Source organism: Microchirus variegatus, assembly GCF_963457635.1.
Source record: "Microchirus variegatus genome assembly, chromosome: 12".
Lineage (NCBI taxonomy): Eukaryota > Metazoa > Chordata > Actinopteri > Pleuronectiformes > Soleidae > Microchirus > Microchirus variegatus.
Genome location: NC_139813.1, coordinates 14206583 through 14231244, shown reverse-complemented (window position 1 = coordinate 14231244; position 24662 = coordinate 14206583). Strand labels below are relative to the sequence as shown.

Here is a 24662-nt window from a genome sequence, read left to right as displayed (position 1 = left end):
AGGGCAATGTCTGTGACTGTGAGCGAGTGTGTGTGTGTGTGTGTACAAAGCCTTGACTTTTAATCTAACATGTTGCTTCTGCCAAGACGAGAGAAAATCTAATTTTGCAATAATTGAGGGTGTTAAAAATGAAAGATCAGAAAGCTGGTTATGACGGAAAACGAGTTGCCTCACAGGTTACATGTTTTAAAGTGGCTTCTTTCTCATTTTTATCTCATGGTCGTTCGTATATGACCATTAAACGCATTTACATAGTTGTTTTATTGTGTCCTGTGTGCATTTCACCATGTTAACACAGAATGGCCTTGTTTGTGGAAAGGTCGACATCTGCTTTACGCAGTACTCAAATATTTAGAGGATTGATGTATGTTAACTGTTGATTACTGTTACTGAATATGTTACCCCCACCGCCCCCCAAAAAACATTGTGGATTATCCTTGCTGCAGAGTTTTCCATTCCATGGGTTTTCCTTTAAATGGAATGAACATAAGAATTTCTCCACCATAGGAACTGGTATGTTAAAGGTGCATTATGTAATAAATCTAAAGTAACTGGGCATAAAACCATCCTAATATGTCACAGAGAGTCAGGAATAATGTTCATATAACAAACTGAACTCACCAACAACAACAGTACAGCCAAAATATTTGCATTAAAACAAATATTTTGCAGACTGCAAATCATGTTTATGTTTTGAATTCATGTTTTGCCATGTGGCGCCACCTACCGCCGTCTACCAATCATTGCAGTGAGTAGAGTCTCAGCTGCCGAGCAACCACGGGTTCCCAGTTACGTCTAAGCTACAATGGCGGAGAAAACGAAACCTTAAAAGACCTCGGTATTTTGAATTTGAGTGTAGTAACCGTTTTTGGCCACATTCTAACATATGGCACCTTTAATTTGTCAATTTGAACAGAATTTCATTATAATCTAGTTTTCTTTCCACCCTCTGAAGACACATTATTAGACTCCATGTCATAAATTGGTAACCACAGAACTATATAACACAAATTCTGTGTAAATCAAGATTTCTGTACATTAATTTGGTCAGACATTTGATGTAAGCCTTTATTATCTACCTTTATTTTGCTGTTGGGTGCTTTGATTGTGGGATACATTTTTTTGTTTTGTTTATACGTGATAACAGACATGCTTGATATAATTAGGAGTCACAAACTGCACCAGAAGGTACAAATGAGACATCTGTTTGCTTTAGATTCTGGCACCATGCTAAAATCTGCTGATGCACTCCAGACATGGCATGATCTAAAAGTTAGGCTGAAGGCCAAACCGGCTCTTACGCTTCTCTGTTAAGATTCCTGCATTCCCTCAATCAAACAGATGGACTCCTGATACTCAATTACCATCTTCTGGCCAGAGTTTGTCACAGCTTGTAAAAACAGTGGGGACTGCTGGAGGCTTTGCGGCATGTATGACTGAGTCACATTTTGAAATGAATTCAAAGGCGAATGATAAAATCAAAGTTCTGCTCAATTGTAAATTAAACATCGCTCCCTCTTTATGAAATATATATATAAAAAAATGTTTGTGTTTTGCACCAAAAACGCCACAGGAGACTGTTGAAAGGCTTGAATCTAAACATCAAAAGCCAATGTGAAGACGTCTTCACTGTCTCAAAGCAGACTTTGCATGTCATTATGGAGACAGCGCTACACAATAAGATCTGCACAAAAATGTCTTTTGTTACATCATCATACACGGGTGAGACTAAGGAGAACCCCCCTGGAGCCGTCTCACTCCCTGCAGAAAGTCTGACACAGGAGAAGAAGAAGAAAAAAAAAAGCCTTCACACACACTGTCACTGTCAGTGTCTGCCAAAGACTCTCAAAGAAGAGACTCCAACACCTACAGACAAGCCAGTGGACGACTTTCTCTCTGAGCTGTTCGTTTTCTCCTCAACTGTCATCTATAACGCCGAGTGCTCCAGAGAACATAAAACTTCTCCTTACCCAAATGTGAAATTACCTTACCATTATTTCTGTTACTAAGTAAGCAGTGAAGTATTCTCATCTATGAAATAATAACAGTGTGATTACTAGTTTTGGCTCTAGCCTTGGTGGACCTCTTTTTTTTAATTTGAATAATAGTGTGTGCAAATAACAGCAGCTGGGGTTTCAGTGATTTGTGATGGCCTTCTTTTGAACAGAAGCGCCGCATTTAGTGAGTGTGGCATAGATTGGATTTAGTACAAATTCGTATAGAGCTCTTCAAATAAATGCACACTCCCAAAATGGAACAGGTTCAATTGTTCAAACGTAACAGTAAAAAAAAAAAACTGTGCAGTGCTGCTCCCTGCTGGTTTTACTGTACATGTGAGATTGCTGTACTCTGCTCTCAGTCTATCTCTGTGTCTCTGAAACATAATGCCACATTTCTGCTGTGACACACTATCTGAGAGATGGTGACAAAGCTTTGCACTAATGAGCGAGGTCAAAAGAACCATAATTAGAAAAAGGGTGATAATCTGACAGGAAACAGATATAGATATATCATAGATATAACAGATATATCATTGTGCAAGGCACGTATCTGCTTGTAATGTGATATTATGAGTGTGGCCTAAACTGGAGTACAGGACACAGTGTGTGTTGCTGTTTAAATGTGGCACCTTTCCTTTCATTGATAAACTATATAGGTTTTTATGATGTTTGCCTGATGGGTCTGCACACTAAAGTTTATAGATCTAAATGAAACATATCACAAGTTCACAACTGCTCTGGAGAAAATGTGTCAGGTGGAACTGCTGAGGTGTCTTCCCAACCCCTTCGAAAGCTTACATTTTGTAACAAAATTTCTAAAGCTTGATAAATAATACAAGTGATTTGGGCGAACAAAAATGCATTGTGCCTGACAGACAGCAACTGCACACCTGCCCACTACTGCATAGGACTTGTGTAACGGTGATTCCATCTGATTTGAGCACACTGCACACTACAATTCAATGAGGTTTACTTGGAAATTAAATCATTATAGAATACTAGTCTGTATAAGGCTAAATATTATATATTATGCATAGTATGTTAATCATTGGTATACATGTAAAGTCTCTTAAATAGAGAAAAGCAATGTGTGGTAATTTGTTAATGTCTGCCCTTAGATTTAAAAGTGGCCATTATGAAATGCATATTTGTACCATAAGGGCTTTTGGATATTTTACTCATTCACACAATAATTACACAATTACTTGTGTGCCTCTTTTTGTGCACTACATTACATGGAGCGTTAACTGAGCAATAAAATGTTAAATGCGTTTAAGTTTATGGAGAAGGGCTCATTTAAAAAGGAGCAAAAAGTAAGCAAGCCTGCAAAGCACTGATAATGGGCAAAAGAGCTGTTGGTGCTCATTGCTGAGTAAGGCGATGCACCAATTCAACCAAGCCTGTTTTCAAAACCAGTACCTTGAGGCTGTCTATAGTAGGTTTACAATTATACAACGTAGTAAGACTTTGATGCATAGTAAGACATGAAACAGTTCAGAGGTCACAGGACTTTTGTCACTTGTCAATATGCCCTATATGTCACAAATCATGAGGGAGCGTGCCATTGGCATGCCGAGTGCTGGGTTGAGCGTTACAGCTGTGGCAACACAACTGAATGTACATCATTCCACGATCGGCAATATGGCGATGTCCATGTGTCGCCGGTGTATCGCTCTGCGTGAGGCTAATGGTGGACACACGTTATTGAAGTTTGTGAATCCGAAATTATTGACTTCCAGGACTTTTGTTTTGAAATTGATCCTAATGCTCGCAAATTAAAGCCACTTTAATGATAAAGTTGTACTGTTATTTTTGGGCAGTTACTCCGTTTAGTCACATAGCAATAACAAAAAGTTTTTCTTCGTGCATTTATATTTTTGGTGAGTGTAGTTAGGAGACATGAAGAGGAGTAAGAGATGCAGGAAATATAAATAACAAAGTAAAGTACAGATACGTGGATTTTGTACCATGACAACACTGCTCTTGTACAGCCCAAACATGAATTAGATGCACAAATAAGGTGAAATATAAGTAAATATCGAAACGTTACACGAATAGAAAACAAGATATTAGCTTCAATGTACACTTTGCTACAGCTGCTAATAACTGACAGACTGGAAAGCAAATAAAATGTGGGATTACTACTAGACATGGTGTGTTCATATTGAATGATTCTTTCAATCTAAATACAGTATATCATTGTCTAATTCAACCGTGATAAAAGGGTTGAAAGCAACTTCCGAACACAATTGCACAATGTTTTGTAAAACTTAGTCACTCACTCAAGTACCATGTGCTCTTAATTTGAAAATTAAAAAAAAAAACATTTTACTCTGAAAATAAGACCGGAAGTTTGACGTTGTTTACAAACAGATGCGCTTACCGGTCATGGTAGTATGAATTAGCGCGTGTGCTCCACTGTCACTTTCTGTCATCTGCTCCAACTTTTCCTCCGTGTACGACTGACGTCTTTCGAGCTTTCTGCACCAACAAGCGGAGACCTGGTTATCAATCATGAGTGTCCGGTTAGTTATGCTAGTTATGGTAGCAGCTAACACTTGATTAGCTCAGTAGCACAGCTGCAGCGTGGGACTTTGATTTACTTCAACAGGTGTTGCGTGTTAGCGGGAGAGGCTTCTTATCGGCAAAAATAGTGAAATATTAGCATGTTAGTGAGTTGTAATATCTGTATAACAGGCTAGCTGTTACCGGTATTATTGTATTCGTTAGCCAAAGTTTCCCACTCGTGTCATGCTCCTCTGTCGCGTCCTGTTAAGCCTAAAGTGGACGTTTTCACAAAGTTTGAACGTACCGAGGATTTTTGCAGTCAGTAAAGCGTCCGTTCAGAGGCTGCGTCACGTCAGCACGTGTCAGCCACAGTGGTTAGGACTCAAGGTAAAGTCTAGTATATAAGTCTGTCTGTCCTCATCTGAGTTTACAGACCATAACATAAATAAATATGACCTGTTTTAGGCTCTAATCCCGCAGACGCGTCTGCACCAGCTCACAGTGAGGGACATGCAGCCAGTGAGCATCTGCCATGGCAAAGAGACCACTGTAGCCTCAGGGGGTGATGAAGGTGCAGCTGGACGTGATGAATCTGTGAAAATAATGACGAATCCACGCCAGGTGGAGGCAGTCACCAAAGGAGTCCAGCCAGGAGCAGCCTCCACTGGATCTGGTGAGTAGTAAACGGTGCCATGTCGTGCTGGGTGAAGGGTGTTTGCACATAATTTAATACCAGCATGCAAAATGGCACGTGTTACCAATGCGGCAAACTACTCATAATGTGCTGTTCCAAGGAAGAGTCATGTAAAGGGTTTGCACATTTATTTCCACTTGCCTTACATCCAGGTTACATTTCCATCCACATATTATATCCAAGCCGCTCTCGGATCAACAACACACCTATTCTCTTGATGTTTCAGGTTGTGAATGACGATGTATAGATTTCGCAGTAACATAACAGTCGAAAACCCTTTTCCCACACGTCCACCGAGGCAATTTGCTAGATGTTTTCCAGTACATTCCTATCTACCTCTATATCTATCATAGCTATCAAAGGTATCAAGGGTCCACAGTACCCCATATCAATAAAATAGAGGTTTTAATAACATCAAAGGTCCACAATGCCACCTTATAAGAATATTTACTAAAAGGCGTAAGGCCAACGGTTAACTACTTTAACTGTTCTCATATTACACTGAAACAAGTAATTGTGTATTAATCGTTTTAACTAACTAAACTAAATTAACTAAATACTTGGCTCCTACAATATATGTACAGCATGATTAATAACAGACTGGTAAACAGCTCTCAAGTTGTAATCATGATCATAATCAAATGGACAGTGTATAAGGTTGCATGTAGCATTACCAAGTTCAACAATGATGAACTCCAGTTCCACAATTATTCTTTTTCCTCATATGATTCATTCCATTCATTCTCTGTGATGCTGTTCATTATTATAACAACACAGATATGACTGCTAAACAACAAGCTGCATTGACTCTTATGCAAGTTTTTACGGTGTAAGCAGTTTTACAGTGACTCATTACTCATTTACCATGATAAATGCAGCCTCTGTTTTCCTATATCTCTTTCAGGTAAAACATGTTTATTATATTGCTGTATGTGGTCCAAATGTTTACCCTATTATTCGGATATCCCTGTAATAAACTATTATTGCCAGATCTGCACACAGATATTAATCATCATAATCATAATCATCTGTGAACACATCTGTGAATGGAACTCACATGCACTATATGAATATAGTTCTGTTTTGTATCCATGTTGAGACCAGATCCAGGTACAGTGTGTGTGTTTGTTGCTCCTACAGGATCTAATGAGAAGGCAAGGAGGAAGATGAAGAGGGACCGGAAGAAATTGATGAAGAATAAGCTCAAGTTGGCTCATAGTTCGGACAATTTAATGTCAGAGCTTCCGTTTGCTCTGACCAGTCCCACCACATGGAAGGAGCTGGGATGTACGTACATAATTGTTATTTCAGTTTTCATGTATTGCTTGAATTAAAATGTGGTATTTTCTTGACTTGTAGATAGCTAATGACCACTGTGTCTGAATTACTAACAAAACACTATACATGCAGCTCATTGACGACCTGACTATGATTTGACTTTTAATCAGTGCCCATTCTCTGCAGTCCCCAGCCCAGAGTCAACCCAGACAAAAAGGAAGAGGAAGAGGGGAGAAAGTGGAGTGCGAGTGGACAGTGAGGAGGATGGAGACAAGAAGAAAAAGAAGGAGAGTCAACGGCCCAACTACTTTGTCTCCATCCGTATTACTAACCCAAAGGTATGGAATCAAAAATGAAAGTTCTTTTAAACACACATTTTTTTCAATGATTATTAGCTTGATTATTTAATCTCTCACTATGCTTTGAAAAACAGTTTACAGTATTTAAGTTGATAAATATAAGACACTGCTCATTATACAATTACTGCCTCAATGAGAATGACATATATTTTAGTTGTTTTAAGCTCATTTAAGCTGCTACCACTTTCTGTTATCACCCAGCAGATGTCCCTGTTGTCTCCTCATTGGTCATCAGTAGTGGATATTAGAGAAGCTGTTTCATGAAAGGGAAGACAGTGGGTAATGGGTGTGTGTATCTGCCTCAGTGCAATTGCTGACGATTGAACATCGATGTGTCCAATGACAGATAAGCTCAGCTGTGACTGATGTCCAAGAGGCGGTGCTTCAGCAGGAGCCCCGATTGGCCAAAGCTATGATCCCAGTCCCAACGCTGCATATCACGCTGTTAGTCACCCATCTCGCCAATCAGGAGCAAATAGACCTGTGAGTGGATACACACGCTGTCACATGCACAAACCATATCACAGTGTGAAAATATTATCGATTTTTCCCTCCTAATGCAGCCATTTCAGCTACTTTGTGTCAGTGTGTAATGCATATGGATAGACAAACATGTGCTTTATGTTATTTTCTACATTATTATTAATATTATTTATCTGGCAATTTCTTTTCCGAACAGAATGATTTATCCTTCCTTCTGCTTTCTCCATCTTCCATATTGATTGCTGCTAAAATGCTGAACTCTAACACTAACAGTCCCATGTTTTTCCTCACGATTCATTAATGTAATATGACAGAGAGTTGCTGCAGTAATGACTCTTACACACATTAGTGATGGAAAGCAGGGAAGTTTGTGAATAATTCCAAACATGCCAGGTTAAATGCAGCCTGATTTCCCTCTTCCTCCTTGTAGAGAGGGCGTTTTCCAGGTTCAAATTCCTGTAATGAGCCTCAAAAATACTGCTGAAGGTGTTTTTCAGATGGGCAGTCAATGAGGCTACAGATGCTATGTAATACAACTCTCTCATCGCAACTCAAATTTCATATCTAAGAAGGGTTTTTCTTTTGTTATTGGTGCTTTGAATGAAGACTCTTGATTGATCGATCATATTGTTCGTGTTCAAGCAAAATGGTAGCTACAACCCACATATATCTGGCACTGAAAGTGCTGTGAATGATGCTACAAAACCCCTTCATGTGATTTCACTCAAACTGAAATAAATGTGAACTACACCGAGTGCAAATACAGATAAACTCGTGCTTCAGGGAAATGACAAGGACATTATTTTATGTCAGTGGATGACACCGATTCTTAATCTCAATCAAGTAAAAGATTTTGTCATTAGTAATCACTAGATTCTCTTATGTAATATGAGTGGGAGGGAGGAAAAGGATTAAGCTGTGAACTTGTGTGTGTGTGTGTGTGTGTAGTGTGTTCCTCTGCTCCCTCATGTCTGTATTATTTCCTTTCAGAGCGGCTACCGTGCTGGCGCGGGTCGAGCCGTCATTGGCTGAGCTGCTGGGTGGGCGGGACCTAGTGCTGCCCTTCTTGGGCATCGGTCATTTCAGGAAGGAGGTGGTGTTTGTTGGGATGGGCCCCGGACAACACAGACAGACGCTGGACAGCTTGGCAGGTCAGTGTTAAACTTTGAACTGTCCTGTCATAATCTACTGTCTCTAAATACTACGTTACATTTAGCTTAATATGTGGTTAAAATGCTGGGTTTTGCTTGAAGATGCATTGTTTCATTCAATTCAATTGTTTAACAGTATTTGTCTTGTGTTTCTGTGGATGGTGGTTTGAGTTTGGTTCAGCTGAGGACTCGGGTGGACGCTTGCTGCCGAAGGGCTTTTTTGTGTAAGGTTTATTAAAGATTAGGCAGGTGTAATCTGCAAAGCTAACTCTTATGATCTCCCTTCTAAAGTTCATAGGTGTCCAACGTCTGAACTTGACCTGGAGCATGAGTGGATTTGTATGTGTTGTCTTTTCCGTGACATTTTCTTGTTTTGTTTTTAATTTCACCTGTGTGTGTGTGATTCTTATCTGAAGATGACACCATTGGATTAGCACGATCAGATCTCGCTTTAGTGTGGAGTTCATCAGTGATCAGCCAGTTTGACCTGACCAAATCCAAATGCTGCTTTTAGCATGTAAGGGAAAGCAAAGACGAAACAAATCCCAAAGGAAATTTAATTTCTGCTTGCCATTACGTGGTAAGGTTTTGTTTTACCACATTCTGTCTCCGTCTCTTGGAAATATCTTGGAGTTGGATATAAATTGTTGTTGTTAAATAATCAGAAACTGTGATTAACTTCTCGTACCAAATTGCCAGAGAGGTTTGCAGTGGAAGTGGGTGTGTCTTGCCACTAAAGTATGCATTTTGTGCAGGCTCTGATTAGATTTACATTCCTCCATCAAACGTTCTCTGCCCCTCATCAGACATAAGGGGCAGAGCCTCTATATTTGTCCCCATCGAACACAACTGTCCTAACCTTTGAGTGATTGAGTGTGTGCTGTAATGAGCGCGAAGTGTTCAGAGAACGTAATAATATAAACAGTTTTGCTCAAGTACTCGATTCATCGTCAATGCATAGGAAAGAAAAACATACAACAGCAGAGTATTTCCATTGACTGAGGCAATAGGTGTGTGCCAATGTGTACAAAGAAATTTCACACATTTACCCATATATTATTAAAACTACTATACATGTCATGATGATTATTATTGTCATTAAAAAAAAATTGTGTGCCGTAATTATGACCTATTCCTATAAAATAAAAAATACTAAAAAATCACAAGGAGTGTTATTTGGCATCTATCACGTAAAAAATATTTAATATACAACATTGAAACAAAAGGCAAGACAATAAAATCTGCATGCATGTAATTGTAGATGTGGACTTGTAAAACTTGCAATTGGATGATTTGACAAAGGTTCGACGTTAACAAGGATCCCAAAGTCATGAATGGTGCACATTTTTACAAGTTATATTCTGAATTGTGACGTGAAAAACAAAAAAGTGGTGGCGTTTGTTGTTGTTGTTGTTGTTGTTGGAAGAGTAAAAAGAGGGAGGAGGCATTAAGTCAGACTCTTGTCCTCCTCTCGTCTGCTCTCTCTGTCACTGTTATTGATTATCTACTAACCTTTCTCTCTCTGTGCAGCTCCTCTTCTAAAAATACCTCTATTGTTTCCCACTGAACCTCATCAGCTGGTGTGAGTGTGTGTCTTTGTCTGTGTGTGTGTGTCCTTGGAGGTTTGCTGTGCGTTTGTGCCCTTGTTTTCGTGTATGTGGTGAAATGATACTCCAGCAAAAAGCCCTTTTACCTCCTCTGACGCACGTTCACAGCCATTGTCTGCCATTAAAGCTTTCACTGAAGTCTATAACAGATTTGAGATGGATAAAGAAGCGGATGTACAGCATAACCATGATCTTGTGGGTGTGAATATGTCTGATGTTTCTTTGTTTGGTAACATAATGTTAAGTTAACATACATACATATTAGCTTTCTTTCTTTTTTTTATCATATTAATGAATGGCAGCTCATTGTTTGTGTTTGTGACAGAGATGTTACGGAGTCGTTTTGAAGAGGAGGGTCTTTTGCAAGAAGGCAGTCGTGGGTTTGAACCCCACCTCACCATTATGAAGCTGTCCAGAGCATCAAAACTACGATCCCAGGTAGGCACAGGATAAATATCCTAAAGGTCCAGTACATACACTACCGTTAAAAAGTTTGGGATCACTTAGAAATGTTCTTATGTTTTACTCCTCTGTCCCCAGTTCCCTTACAATCTCACTTCCAATGAACATAACATTAAATTAATCAGAAATACACTCCATACATTGTTAGTGTGGTAAACGACTATTCTAGCTGCAAACGTCTGGTTTTTAATGGAATATGTTCATAGGTGTATAGACGCACATTTCCAGCAACCATCTTTCCAGTGTTCTAATGGTATATTGTGTTTGCTAATTGCTTTAGAAGGCTATTGGATGATTAGAAAACCCTTGTGCAATTATGTTAGCACAGTTGAAGACAGTTTTTGCTGGTTCTTTGATGAAAGTAAAGTTTGAAGGGCAACATTATTATTTTGAATAAATATCATTATTTCTAATCTTGTCAATGTCTCGTCAATGTCAATGACTATATTTTCCATTTATTTTGCAACTCTTTTGATGAATGAAAGTGTGAATTTTGATAGAAAACACAAAAAATTGTATAGGTGGCCCCAAACTTTTGAACGGATCCTGGATGGACAAACCGCGAAGGCCTCCGCAGTTCCTTAACAGGCTTGTTAAAAAGAGAGGAGAGTGTTTATTTCAATCAGCAATCTCACTATTAAATGTCACCGAGTCTCACACACTGCACCTTTAACCCATTTATTACTTTCATTTTAGCCTATTTACAGCTTTCTTTCATAAAAGGAAACACAGTAACAAAGACATTACATCAATTTTAAATTGCCACCATTTGCTTCAGTTAAATACATTTGGACTGGCTCGTTTAGAACAGTTTCCAAAATACAAACAAAACTTGTTACAGTTCCATTATTTGCTAGAACAGTATATTATACATGATGTTGTTTTTGGTTTTATTCACTGGTCCACATTAGCTTGTTTACTTGTTACAAACTGACTGGAGATGGCCACAATTTTACTCCTCCGTCCCCAGTTCCCTTTCCTCTCACTGGCTGTTAAATGTGTCATCCAGTCGTTATATCAATTTATTGCTCTACCAAAAAACTACAAGTGGGAATAACTTGTCTGCTGTGGTATTTTAAAATAAAATGGCTTGACATTATAAACTGGGATATTGTATTCACTCTATTACAGTATATTTGGATGGATTTGTATTAGTTACAAGGGAGCAGGAAATGGTTGGATGAAATGAGGATATGAATATATATAAATATAAAGTGAAGGGGTGAAAGGGACAGAAAGATAAGCAGAGATGAGTTGTGGTTTTGAGGTGATAGTCAGAGGAAGTACAGCATCTATCTTGTGTTGTTTTTCCCTGTTGACACCTGATGACATCCTGTCTGGTGCCTGCTGGGCGACATCCTTGTCATCCTTCCGTGTGTGTGTCTGTGCACGCATGTGTGATTAATACATGAACTTCTCTGTGTCTCTCAGGGTATAAAGCGTGTGGAGCCGGCCCTTTACTCCAACTATACTGACAAGTAGGTGTTTTTTAAAGACCACGTACACTGATGTCTTTAATAAGTGTAGAGGGACAATGTATAATGTTGTGTGTCAACACAATATTTTAAATAAAATACATAAACACTAGTCAATATTCTGTATTTATTGTAATATAGAAATCCTCAGCATTTTCATTTACCTCAGTTTTATATAAACTACTACTACTAATATAAATAATAACAATTTATATTTTTCCATGTTTCCATGTTAAAAGGTTCTTTGGAGACCAGACGGTGGAGCAGGTGGATCTTTGCTCCATGTTGAAAAAGAAGCAACAAGACGGCTATTACCACACTGAGACTTCACTACAACTTGGTGAGTACACACTGTGCCACTAGGGGGAGCCATCTACTCACCTGATAATGAGTTCCTCTGTGGCAGTGGAGCAACATTTTCTTGCAGAAGCTTATTTTTGGAATATTGACACATTATTGTGAACCAATTCCATTCCATGCGTTTGTTTGTTTTTGGCATTTTTGTTTGTCAAAGTTACATGGATTTCCATATGTCATTCACATTCACTTGTGTATAGGTGGTATTTTTTGTTATACCACTTAAAAAAGATTGAAGCAATTGGTTTATGACCTGCTGGTCATATTTGTAGTTAGTTTACGTAATGCACTCCAACGTAATGTGCTCTGCAGAAGTGAAAAGAGAGTCAAACAGGCCTGATCGAGCACTCTAGGGGTACTTGAGAGCTCATTTCCATTTTACCACCATGCCAGTTCTTTCTAATGTTGGCACTGTGCAGAAAAGGCAGTGTTAATGGCTGCTGAATTAATGAGCACTGAGACTTTGGTGAAATCAAATGGTCAGTGTATGAAGACACAATCTATGTTGTTCATAGAGTACATTTCCTGGCATGGAGCATATGGGTGTGGAGGAAATGTGTTTGTTTTTGTTATTGGTCTGAAATTTGGTTTAAGATGAGAAATGGATAAAATCAGTATGTTGCAGAATTAAATCTGAAGACTTCTATATTGTGTCTGAGGGTCAGGAGTCAGACTGCTGTAGCCAGACAGGCAACATTTGTGCTCCTGTTGTCAAGCTAATGCTGAGCTTCATAACAGAATGCTTGGAGCTAAGAGGGAATTTGATTCACTGGAGGAATAAAAGTCTTTTGAGTCTTCATAATTTCATAAATGTATCCGCTTGTATAGCCGCAGATAAAACGCATCATCCTAAATCGAATTTTCGCAGTCACTTTCTGTTTAACATTATCTGAACCAGTTTTGCCACCACAAAAACAGCCCACGCACAAATTAGAGACTCGACAGTTATGAAGCTTTATGGCTGCTGTGAGCCAAAATCAATTGGCAGAAATTAAATAGGATCCATGCCATCTATGTTGAAATGAATGTAATGACATTACGTCAGGACTGCCTCTGTACAAGTCTGCCTTGAGAATGTCTTAACTAGCAGGGTATGTGGTTATATTCAAGCCAGTTTAATGATGATCATGTGAGAGTCAAAATCAGTTTAATTGCCAAGTAGGTTTTAAACACACAAGGAATTTGATATAATAAGAGTAAAGATGTATCAATTAACATAGAGTGTAGGATTATAGTCATTTGTGCAGGATAACGGCCAATTGTTGCCAAAATTAGCTTAAGGTTTCCCAATTACATACAATTATCTTAATAATCTGTAACTAAAGTAAAAAATGTTACGCTTTACAGCTTTTAAAAGGGAAACGAGCCTTAAAAAAATGTATTAGGGAAAATGTGTCCCACATTTGTCTTTCAGGGTAACATTAGTGAAGTAAATATTCGTCAAGGAATAAGATAAGATAAGATAGTCCTTTATTCGTCCCGCGGTGGGGAAATTTCCATGATGACATTATTACCATGGAGTTCCACTGTCATTATCCAGGGTGTAATGGATGGACTGGGACTCCCCAAGTCCCACTGTCAAGTAGCTACACTAATTGCTTTGTAGACATGTGCACGAGTGTGTGAGAGCTGTCATCATGACTAAAACTGAGCTGTCACAATGTTTGAGGATGGCTGGTCTCTCTGAGAGACACAAAGAGTGACAGTGTGTTTGTGTGGGAGCTGGAGACGGGGCAGGGGGATGTTTACATCACACCTCCTATCATCATGTTGCTTGGTGTTTTTTGACAACAATGTATTTTAAATGCATGAGACGTAAAAAATTGGGCACGGTGAATGTCTATACCAAGGTGGTGTGGTGTTGAGAGTTTAAATACTAAGTGGTACTATTGCTGGGTGAGGAATTGGTCGACATCCTCAAGCTTGTAAAGAAAATGGCCATACTTTGCATTAGAGCATTATGTTTCTGTTATTCGAAGCCAAGTGCTAATGATGAGCAAATGAGTAATTGCTCCTTGGGAGAGCAATTACTCAGTCAGCTCTGCAGCAGTATTGTTACCGACTGGAGACAGTGATGCAGAACAACGACTCCTCTAACAATTCAACAAGTCTGACAGAGAAACCACTAATAATTGTTGAAAATACTGTGCAGCTTTATGGCACACTGTTTATTTTCATTATGCTCCGACACCTCAATTATCCCACTTGATAACATTTTAGTCATTGTCTCCATGCTGAAATGTAGAGCACGTCAGTCTGCTACATCATCTCCATTACACCATCATGTTTGATCCTGCTGCTTACATGATATCATCCTGTCCTGCTGTGCACATTATTCCACGGGAAGCAAACGGATACTGATTAAACTCTCATTTGCGGTGGATTTATGCTCCTCTTCGTGTTCCTCACAGGCAAACACTGAGGTTCAGTGTGCTTCTCCTGGTGGTTGGAAGTGGTCAATGTCTGATTGCCTGCGTATAATCCTATAATCCACGGTACAACAGAATCCCCAACAGGCCCACTGATACATAGATCAACAGAGTGAGTTGTAGAGATGAGGACGCAGGCCAAAATATCACTTCATGAATCAAATCTGCGAAAACATTGTAAAAGTCCAGGAGCCACATGTTTCGATTTAGCTATGATTATTTCCATTTTGTACAATGTTCATATAAAAATATATAAGTATATCCGCTTTAAAAGGTCCAATGTTTAACCCTGTAAAGCCCAAACCATTAAATTGACAGAAAATTTCAATTCTTTGAAACTGAAGCCTTTATTGGTCCTTCTGAAAACAATTGTTCAGAGAAAGATGCACTTTGCATTTCTCACAGTACGCATGGGCAAAGTGCCTTATGCAGTGCTTGTATCTCTGTCGGGTTTCCCATTATTTTATACATTGGGTTTTTCAAGGAAAAAATTGTAACACTGCTCATGTGCAGGGCTCAAAAACTCACGTATCACATATGATACGTTTGGCGTTATAGGGTTAAGAATTAGTAACCTCTAATGGTGAGATGACAGATTGTAATAAAGCTGCTCAATTATCCAATTCCCACACAGATAAGGAGACTACAGTGGTATGGAATTATATTTTCTTTATTTGTGTAGCAAGTTTCTGCTTCAAAAGGCAAAAAAAAACACGCTCTCTGTCGTTTGTTTGTTCGTGCTACTGTGAAAACATGGCAGCATAAGCTAAAGCAAGTTCCTTGGCTATAGTGCTTATAAAAGGCTTACTCTAAGGCTCTGTAAACCAAAGGGTCTTTACTTCAAAGTGACTATAGTATATACACTGATACAAACAAACATATTCAATTTCTGCCACTAAACCCTCGTACATGTTACACGCCAGACCCTTTTAAGCCTTATAATGTTTCAGTTGAGGAGCCCTTTGAACTGGTTGTGAATTCACAGTGCAACCTCTTCCTGCTTTCATGTCTTGTTTTGCCCTCTCCTGTCTGGTTTAAAAACAAAACCGGCATGAAATATTGTGTTGGCCTGGGTAACTCCATCCAGACAGATGGATGAGAGTCACACACGCACACACTTATGTCTCTTTCACATTCCTCAGACTTATCTGTTGGAATGCGATATTAATGAACGCAGAATGTAGGTAGTCCTCATCACTAATCTTGTCACTTCATGTGATATTTCATAGGAAATGTGTGAGGAATACTTGAATAGTTTTTCAGTTTGTAGCAAATGGACTCGTGGTAGTAGGTTTGTCATGTTCTTAAATAATTAGAGTAAAAGCTCAGTGTGATGTGTGTGAAGTAAAAATAATATTCTTATTAATTCTGCAGCCTCTGGCATGACTCGTTTGTGCTCACAGTATTAAACATCACACCCACGGCTTTCCATTCAGAGACGTATGTATATTTAAAGACATCGATATAGAGAAGCCCCCAGACACAAATGCACACCATCAAAAATGCACAGCACTCAAAAAGCACATGCTCATGGACGGATAATGGTGGATCGTTGCACTGTGACCTTTTGGTATTTTGTTGAGATAAGGTCTGTTGTGCTATCTGGCTTTTTCCAATAAAGTGACTCATTGTCCATGCTCATTTTCTAGTCACCAGCCACGAGCGAGTGCCAGGTGATGCAAATTGCTAATTTGCATTTAAGTGGGCTAATTCCTTTCCACAAAAACACTGAATCAGGAGTCTGCAACATCTGAAGGGCCAGTTTTTGAGGGCTTTGTTGAACAGTAATCAGGGATAATTAATGCCTGAAATGTGAAAAGTAGCATATATTTATTGAAGTAAAGTTTGCTGTTTATTTGCCTGTAGAAGCCACAACTAAAGAAAGACTTTTAAAGCATGACAGACATTTTCCTCATGACAGTGGAAATGAAATGAACAATACAAAAAAAATGTTTGAAAAAAGTATGATACAAATTCAGTTATTATAAAACATGTATTTTTGTCTTTTGACTCAACCACTTGTTTGCATATTCCAGATTTTATGGCAGCAGCAACTGTTTTGTTCTACATTTTAAGGTGGGGCGTAAAAAAATGGGTAAAAACAAACCTTTGAACATTTAGTGTTTTGAATACCAGCTGTTCTCGCTTTCTGTATTCATGAGAACACACAGACAGAGAGACGGACGAACACCTCTCTTCTAATTGTCTAGAGTGAGAGAGCATCTGAATTTCCAATTTGATGGATAGAGCATCTGAATAAGGTCTTTGTTGTAAGTGAATATCCATCGCAGACTGCAGATTATTGGCAAGGTTTGCATAACGACGGCACCATAGCAATCTAACAAAACTGAGGCTCAAATCATTCCGTGATTTTATGGTTTTGCACTGAAATGGTAATCCAATAGCAAGAGCGTTATTCTTGGATACGAATTAGAAATCCTTCATTAAATGTGCTTTGCAACAAAGGATTCTCTCCCTCCAGTAGTTCTAGTGAGCCTGATGCAGATTGCCTCCTTATATAACAAACCTGCCATTAAGTTTACCATGAAATTGCAAGAAACTGTGGAACCACTGGAAAAAAATCAGTGTCAACAAAGTACTGGAAAATTGCTACAGAGAATGAATACAGTTGATTCGAGGACATTTCTAAGAAACTACTCTGTTTAATCTCACTGTGTAATGGGATGATTTTACACATATACACAATATGTGGGCAGTCTATGTTTTATGCAAAACCAATAATGCCTGACTGATACAATATGATGAAGAAACCTATGAAACACTCACTAAACAAAGAAAATAGTAGTGTTATTATTTGAGGGGAAGAAAACCACAATATGTTACCTTGCTTACAGTATCCCATTATATAGTAGTTTGTATAAAGTATATACATCTATCTGTATTAAGGTGTTACAGGGCTGCAAATCAGCACCACTGGAGGCAACAGTTAAATTCCACCATCATATTAAAGGCAGAAATGCTCTAAACAGTGCAGATGAGAAAATAATGATATCATAGTTGTTATGTTAATTAGAGCGTGAATGAATGCTGACAGAGCATGAGAGCATGTGAAAATTCTGCTTTACATTAAGTTCACCAAGGTGATTTGACACAGTAAGCTGGTGACCAGCGTCGATGAGCTTAACAGCATGTTCAGCGAGTGCTTTCAGTGACAAGACACACGAGCATTAGCATGAATGGCCTTTAATTATTCAGAAAAGCGTCATGGTCCCCCTGTTATTTCTAGCTTTAGTCGTGTTCGCTTTATGTACTTCAGCGAATAACTGAGACAGTGTGAGATGACCTTGAGCTAAACAAAGTCACTGCTGTTGCAGTGTTTTCTTTATCGCTTTCTCTCTCTGCACTGCTAGACTGAGAAGAAATCTTTGAACATGGCACCTTCAAAGGACTCATATTATACACTATTTCTCCAAGTTAAACTAGTTCCCTGGTGTCCTAATGAACATGTCTGTGACATGCTTTGGTCAAAATACCATAAGAATGAAGCACCACAGCAGTCCAATCACCCTGCCAAAACAGCCCTGTTCAGTAAAGTAAAACGAAACATAAGGGACAGGAAATGACATCAGCCCAAGAGGCTACTGGGAGCTAACAGCAGTTAGCATTTGGAAAAGTGATCATTTGCAGGCTCTAGCAGGCACATTGCCATCATATATAACATGTGTCTACTGGACAGATAAATCCTCTGAGGCTGGAAGTTTGTGTAGGACTCTGTGCTGCACTGTGGAGCCAAGAATAGAACTTTTTGCGGACTTCCAGAGTTCCGCGAGACAACAGTTCCAGGAATTTAGCACATTGTGGCGTCCCAGTGAGAAGGATTTAAATGATTAAAAAGCAGATTTTGCATATACAATATATGCACATATTTTTAAATTGGGTCACTATTTGAAAAGTCTTTTATGTTTAAATGATGAAAAAACTAGCACATGTAGGAACACTCACGCCCATTAACCACAAACAGACTCAGATACGTGCCAAACATGAGTAAACACTCATATTTTAATGACACACGAGGTTAGAGGGATCCTAATTTGATACAATTTGCAGCATTAGTTCTGTGAAAATCTTTCATAATCAAGCAAAATTGAATTTAGTCGGGACCTTGCAAATTGGAATTGAGTCAATTTAAGAAATCAGCAGGGATTCCCAGCCCTATGTGATGGCATTTCTGGTAGCTTTTTAACACAGTGTAGTGTTTCAAAATAATGAACTACACTGTAACACTTGACTATGAGTCGCTAGATATGGATTAAACGAAGTAAACATAAGTGTTTGAGTTGCAGTTTCATTTGAATGAATGAGCTTCGCCGTCTCTGTAAAACATTTCAAGTAGAAACACTAGAATCCCAGGCATGTCGCACATAAGCTCGACATGGTTTTGTACCTCATGGTTTTTCTTTATGCATGTGCTCGTGAATGTGTTTACACTTAATTATTCAAACAGCGAGCCATATCGCCAAGCCCGTGTTATCTGCGGCATGCAGTCGTCTCCTCTTTGTGTGCATAACCCGTCTCATGATGAAGCACTGAGGGACCAACCTTCAGCTAAACAAAGTCAACACTGTGCAACGGTGTTTTCTTTTGCCGTCTCAAGCTCACTGCTAGAGAAAAAGCACCTTTAAAAGGTGACACTTGAACAACTACTGGTGGTTGAAACAAATAACTGAATTTCACATTACCATTGCTAGCGTGCCTACAACAGCTGCTGTATATTTGTATCTTGAGTGTCTAAACTGACTAACCAGGCACGTTTTAGCATTCTATAATGTAGCATCCTGCTGTATAAGTAATTTCAAGCTTGTGCATGTGAACACGAGCTGGTTCCTGCTGGTGTTACTTCATATGAGCTATCACCAATCAGTCTGTGCTCTCCGCATGCATGTCAGAAATGATTTGTGAGAGAAGAGCCACCACTCTGTAATGACATTGTACAACCATTTGAGTGTTTTCCTGCAGTTTCAACAGTGACACACCTTTATCATCGTCAACATTGTTCGACATCTAAATATTTAGAAATTTAAATACTGGATGTATGTCAATGCCCAGCATTAAAGCACCAAGTTCTGGTTATAGGCCAATAACTTAATCGAGATACTTGCTAATAAATTACATGGTTTGCATTTATACATGGGTATTTTTACGAGTGTGTGTGTGATAAGGAGTTGTTTTAGCATGTCTAAAGTAGTAACTGTGAACTAAATACCACTGGGGGACCAGAGGGGGTATTTGAACACCCCCATTGCTCTTCATATTTGTATCTCCCCTTGTTTGTAATCCCTCTGTAATCCTGCTGCGTAGACATTTGCTTGTTACTACCCCCCTCAGTCAATTTTTGCACATAGAGCCACTAAAGAGCCTCACTGAAACTGGTTGGAATTCATTGTACTGCTCAAGGACTCATCGACAGAGCTGATGAAGGGGATGTTGAAAGGGCTTGAACCAAGGCCTTCTATTTAAAAAGCAGGGCCACTAATCAACCTGGTATCCACATCCTCACACCAACTTTTGTTTTGATTTGGTTTACGTCTGCTTTCAGCACAGCATCCGATTTGCTTTTATGCAAGGTATATTGAATGCACAGTTTTTCATAAGAAAGGACCTACAGTAGTTGTGAAGCCATGTGGAATCATGGGAATTGTTGTCTGGGTAGAGCTTTGGTGGCAGAACTCAAAGCAAATGGCAATAAATATTCAGTGGTATGCAAATGTGGTTGCATGGAGTTAACCAGAAGTCATGCAGCTACACTCTTAGAAACAAGGGTTCCAAAAGGGTCCTTCTACAAGGGCTGAGGTTCTACCTGGAACCAATTTGCTTCTGAAAAACCCTTTCCCGAAGAAAGTGTTTTAAAAGGGTTCTTGGTGGAACCTTTATAAAAAGGTTCTACCTGGAGCCGAAAGGGTTCTCCTATGAGGACAAGCTGAAAAGCCTTATGGTTCTACTTAGCACTTTTATTTCTAAGAGTGTAGTGCTGTGTAAGCTGTACATGCTTGTTGTTCTGTAAAGCCTCTATTGTCATTTCACATTAGTGGAGAGATGGTGAAGCAATAAGCAGTCTTAGGCATGTACACTACTCAAAAAAGTGTATTTCATGCTGTTTTTAGATATTTTAAATGCAGAAATGTTGGTTGTTATGTCTTTAAAACACATGTTCCCTTAGCTCTCCCACTCTTAAACAGTTTGTGTCCAGTTGTATTGGTGGTATGGGTGTCCATTATCAAATTATCTTTTTCCATCGATGGAGAATAATAGCAAATGAAAAAAATAGAATAAAATACAGTACTACAGTAAAGTATAAATGGGTAAATCATAATACCAAACTACACCGACTGTGAGTGCTCATTCAAGATCATTATGTCGGAGTGCTACGCAGAACTGTGTGTTACAGCATAACTGCTCAGCTTGTCTTATTATATAATGATTCAGGCAATACTGCTAATATATTGCAGTGGAATAAAGGATCAACTGAAGTAGACTAATACATAATGAGACAGCAAATGTAGGAATAATGTGGACTGGTCCTCACAATGCTGTGCTATTACAGTTTTTATTGGAAGTTTTCCAGGTTACTAGCAAACAAACAATGTGTCAACAAGTAAAATGCATGTAATAAATAATTTAGCTGACTTTGCAAGGTCAGATACGAGACTATAGTTTCCCTTCAGCCAATTGATTTGACACAGACCAGCAATAGAGAATGTCTGTCTGCAAAAAAAATGAATCCCTTCCTCCATGACGGTGAAGAGTTTTCGGTTGCCAGTGCCAGCTTTTCACTATGAGAAAATTACCCGCTGGACATTGATTTAGACCTCAATACACTGGAGAATAAGTAGCTGTCACTACTTATCACTACAGCCAATACTTCATTCTTTATTCCTTTATAAACAAGCAGCGAAGGACTTCCTGTAATGTAATGCAGTTTGCAATAGCTCCACTTATGTTCTCGTCCACCTAAGCTGGACTGAGTTTTCAATGTAGCCCTGCACAGTCCAACTAAACACACAGCTCTAGGGAAGGTCTAAATGTTTTTTTTAATTTTACCTCCTTACAAAGTCAACCAAACATTGTTGTTTTTTCTTAAATAGAAAAAAATAAGGCCTTGGCTGCAGTCAGTCACAGTCACACTGATGTAATGCAGGTGAAACATAAGAAATAATGGCCCGAACTCAACGGCCTGCATCGGGTCAGGTTTAGTTCAGGCTGTACTGTATATCCAAGCTCTACCTCGTGATCCATTATTCATTACATTTGCAGCATTTTTGAAGGACTGCAGCATACAAGATATGAATTTAATTTGAGAAATACTGGAAACTGCTGATAATTTCATCTTCTCTCATGGAGACTTGTCCGTCTTTACGCCTGACCTTGCTTGACCTTTGCATAGATAACATATAACAGGGTTTCATAGATTCTTTTTTTTTAATTAGTTTTGAAACATATTAGTTCCCTTAACAACTTACCCATTGCCAATACCGTTGAAGGCCACTAGCTATTCAACAACCATTACTCAAGCTACAGTGACAAGTGTAGGTGGAGCCTTTGTCCCCCTCCCTCTCCACCCCCCTCCACACATGTACTCTCACACAGGGTAGTGTTTCCCATCTCCTCACATCTATTGCTCCCTTTTGCTTATCTATACACTTTCCACACCGTCATGTGTGCTCCTCAGATTCTTAAATATACCTTGCGAGCTTGCGCACACAGCCCACCCCTTACCCTTGTGTCTGCATCTGCTGACACACAAACACACAAATGTTCTTTTTGTCTCCTGCACGCACATGCATGCTGCACACTCTCCAGCTCTTCCATTCTCTTTTTTCCTCCCTCCCTCTCCCACTCTTTTCCCTCTCCTTCTGTCCCTCTCTGATACACTCACCCCTCCTCCCTGTGTCAGTGCAAAGTAGAGCGAGAGCAAGGAGCCACTCGTTCCTTTTTTTCCATCGTCTCTTGCTTTGCTCCGTCTTCACTGGGGCTGCACAGAGGGAAAGGGAGGGTTTTTTTTTGTTGCCTCCATCCTCATTGAGTCTGCCAGTCCTTCGAGGTGGGAGAAAGAGTGACACGGAAGAGAAAAATCGAGGAGATTAAGAGTGGGGAAGACTGGAAGGAGCAGGACTCTGGCTCCATCTGTCTGTCTTAGAACAAGGGGAAAGGGGAAAAGAGGGGAAACGCAGGGAGAGGGGAACAGGACGAGAGGGAAGGAGGCGCCATGGGTCAGCTGTGCTGCTTCCCTTTCTCCCAAGCCGAGGAGAAAATCAGTAAGTGTCTCCGGCTCCTGTCTCCATGTGTGGGTGTGTGTTGTAGGAGAGACTGTGTGCATGCAGAGCGGGACGATAATCTACTCAGTGTGTATGTGTGTCATTTTGTGTCAGCTGACTGTGTGTATGTGCTAACATCCATGAATGTATCCGACTTAGAGGTGGCCAACGAGTGCAAGAAAGTGTGACCATGCACTTTGCTTTGTGTGCAGTCTAGTATTGTATAATATGTATTATTAGTACTGATGTGGTAAATTTAGCTTGTGCAACAGTAGAAGTAAGTATTTGTATCTTTAATCTCATACTGATTAGATCTGGCTGCTACCCCCAGTTAAAATATAAAAGGTTCTTTGTGGAGTATTAACACAAAAGTTATATTTATTCAGTTGGATTTGTTTGCGTCCTGACAACATGACTACATTTTGTTACTCTAAACCTTGCATGATCTCCATATTTGTCAGTTTACCTCGACTGCCTCCTTGATTTGTTGCAGTGCCTCTTTATGCCCCCGCCGCCTCCAACTGTCAGTTAGAGGAATGACATTAACCACACACCTTGTAAAACATGTCACTTTTATAAATCGGTACAAACAAAACGAGAGACATGCGTGTGAAAATGTCCCTTCTCAGGGCTACTAGTTGACAAATGTCAAACAGTGGTGGTTCTAGTGCTGAGTGTTATGCTGTGTTTCGAGTGTCTGAATGACAGTGTGATGAAGAAGTTATGAGCTAAGTTTATATTAGCAGCACACTTTTGTGTATGTTGAAGAACTGGATCATCTGTTATTGTAAGTTATTTTGTTATGGCTTCACTGGATGATCTAACAGCTTTAGAATCCCCTTCTCTATCTTATATTTACATCTGCTCTGTTCCCACTGAACAAACCATTTGTCAAGTCACAAAATCCTACTGTATGTACACGTGTTAAAGTTAGACCCAAGCCAAGAGGTACATTTTTAGTTTCACGCTCAGCATTTTTTGCATTCTGCACCATAAACATGACGGTGAAGAAAGACTAAGTAGAACACTTATGTTTTAAAAGACCATATGGCACAGATTAGCCAGATATCTCTGCAACCACAATATACTTTCAATGCATTTTTTGACCACCGATGTTGTTTTACATCAGTGGTTTGGGGTGCCAAGGTACAAGGTTCCAAATCCCCATTGCTTACTGTTAATTGGACACTCTGGATGGACCCCCACATCCAGTATACGCCATCGTGCCGGTCACAAGCAGAGATAAATGGGAGGGTTGCGTCAGGCAGGGCTTCCGGCCAAAGACATTTCTACCAAATCAAATATGCGGATCATCTGCTCTGGCGACCCCGAGAGACGGAGAAGCAGAAAGAAGAAAAAAGAGGAGTACAGAATAGAATAAGCACTTTATCGATCTCCCAAGGGGGGAATCATCCCTGTTACAGCAGCAGAAGAAATGATAGATGGAATGAATAGACAATAGTTTTTTTTTAAGCAGCACTTCATCTCATATTTCTGTAGCAGCTGTTTGCAATGACTCGGGGCTATACGTTTAATAAATCAGACGACGAATTTTGAAAATAACTAATACAAATTCAAAGAAGCCG

General features: G+C 39.4%; 1 protein-coding gene across 1 annotated transcript in view; it reads left to right on the top strand.

Moving 5' to 3' along the window:
* The window catches only part of akap7 (A-kinase anchoring protein 7), a gene marked incomplete at its 5' end in the record, with an annotated part of 54190 nt that overhangs the window by 13711 nt on the left and 15817 nt on the right, over nt 1-24662 (top strand). Inside the window, 9 exons of the mRNA XM_083898531.1 lie at nt 4778-4895; nt 4989-5181; nt 6343-6489; nt 6667-6818; nt 7186-7322; nt 8313-8473; nt 10406-10518; nt 11974-12020; nt 12257-12357. Coding sequence (XP_083754657.1) covers nt 4778-4895; nt 4989-5181; nt 6343-6489; nt 6667-6818; nt 7186-7322; nt 8313-8473; nt 10406-10518; nt 11974-12020; nt 12257-12357 — 1169 coding nt within the window. The remainder of the gene's footprint in view (nt 1-4777; nt 4896-4988; nt 5182-6342; nt 6490-6666; nt 6819-7185; nt 7323-8312; nt 8474-10405; nt 10519-11973; nt 12021-12256; nt 12358-24662) is intronic.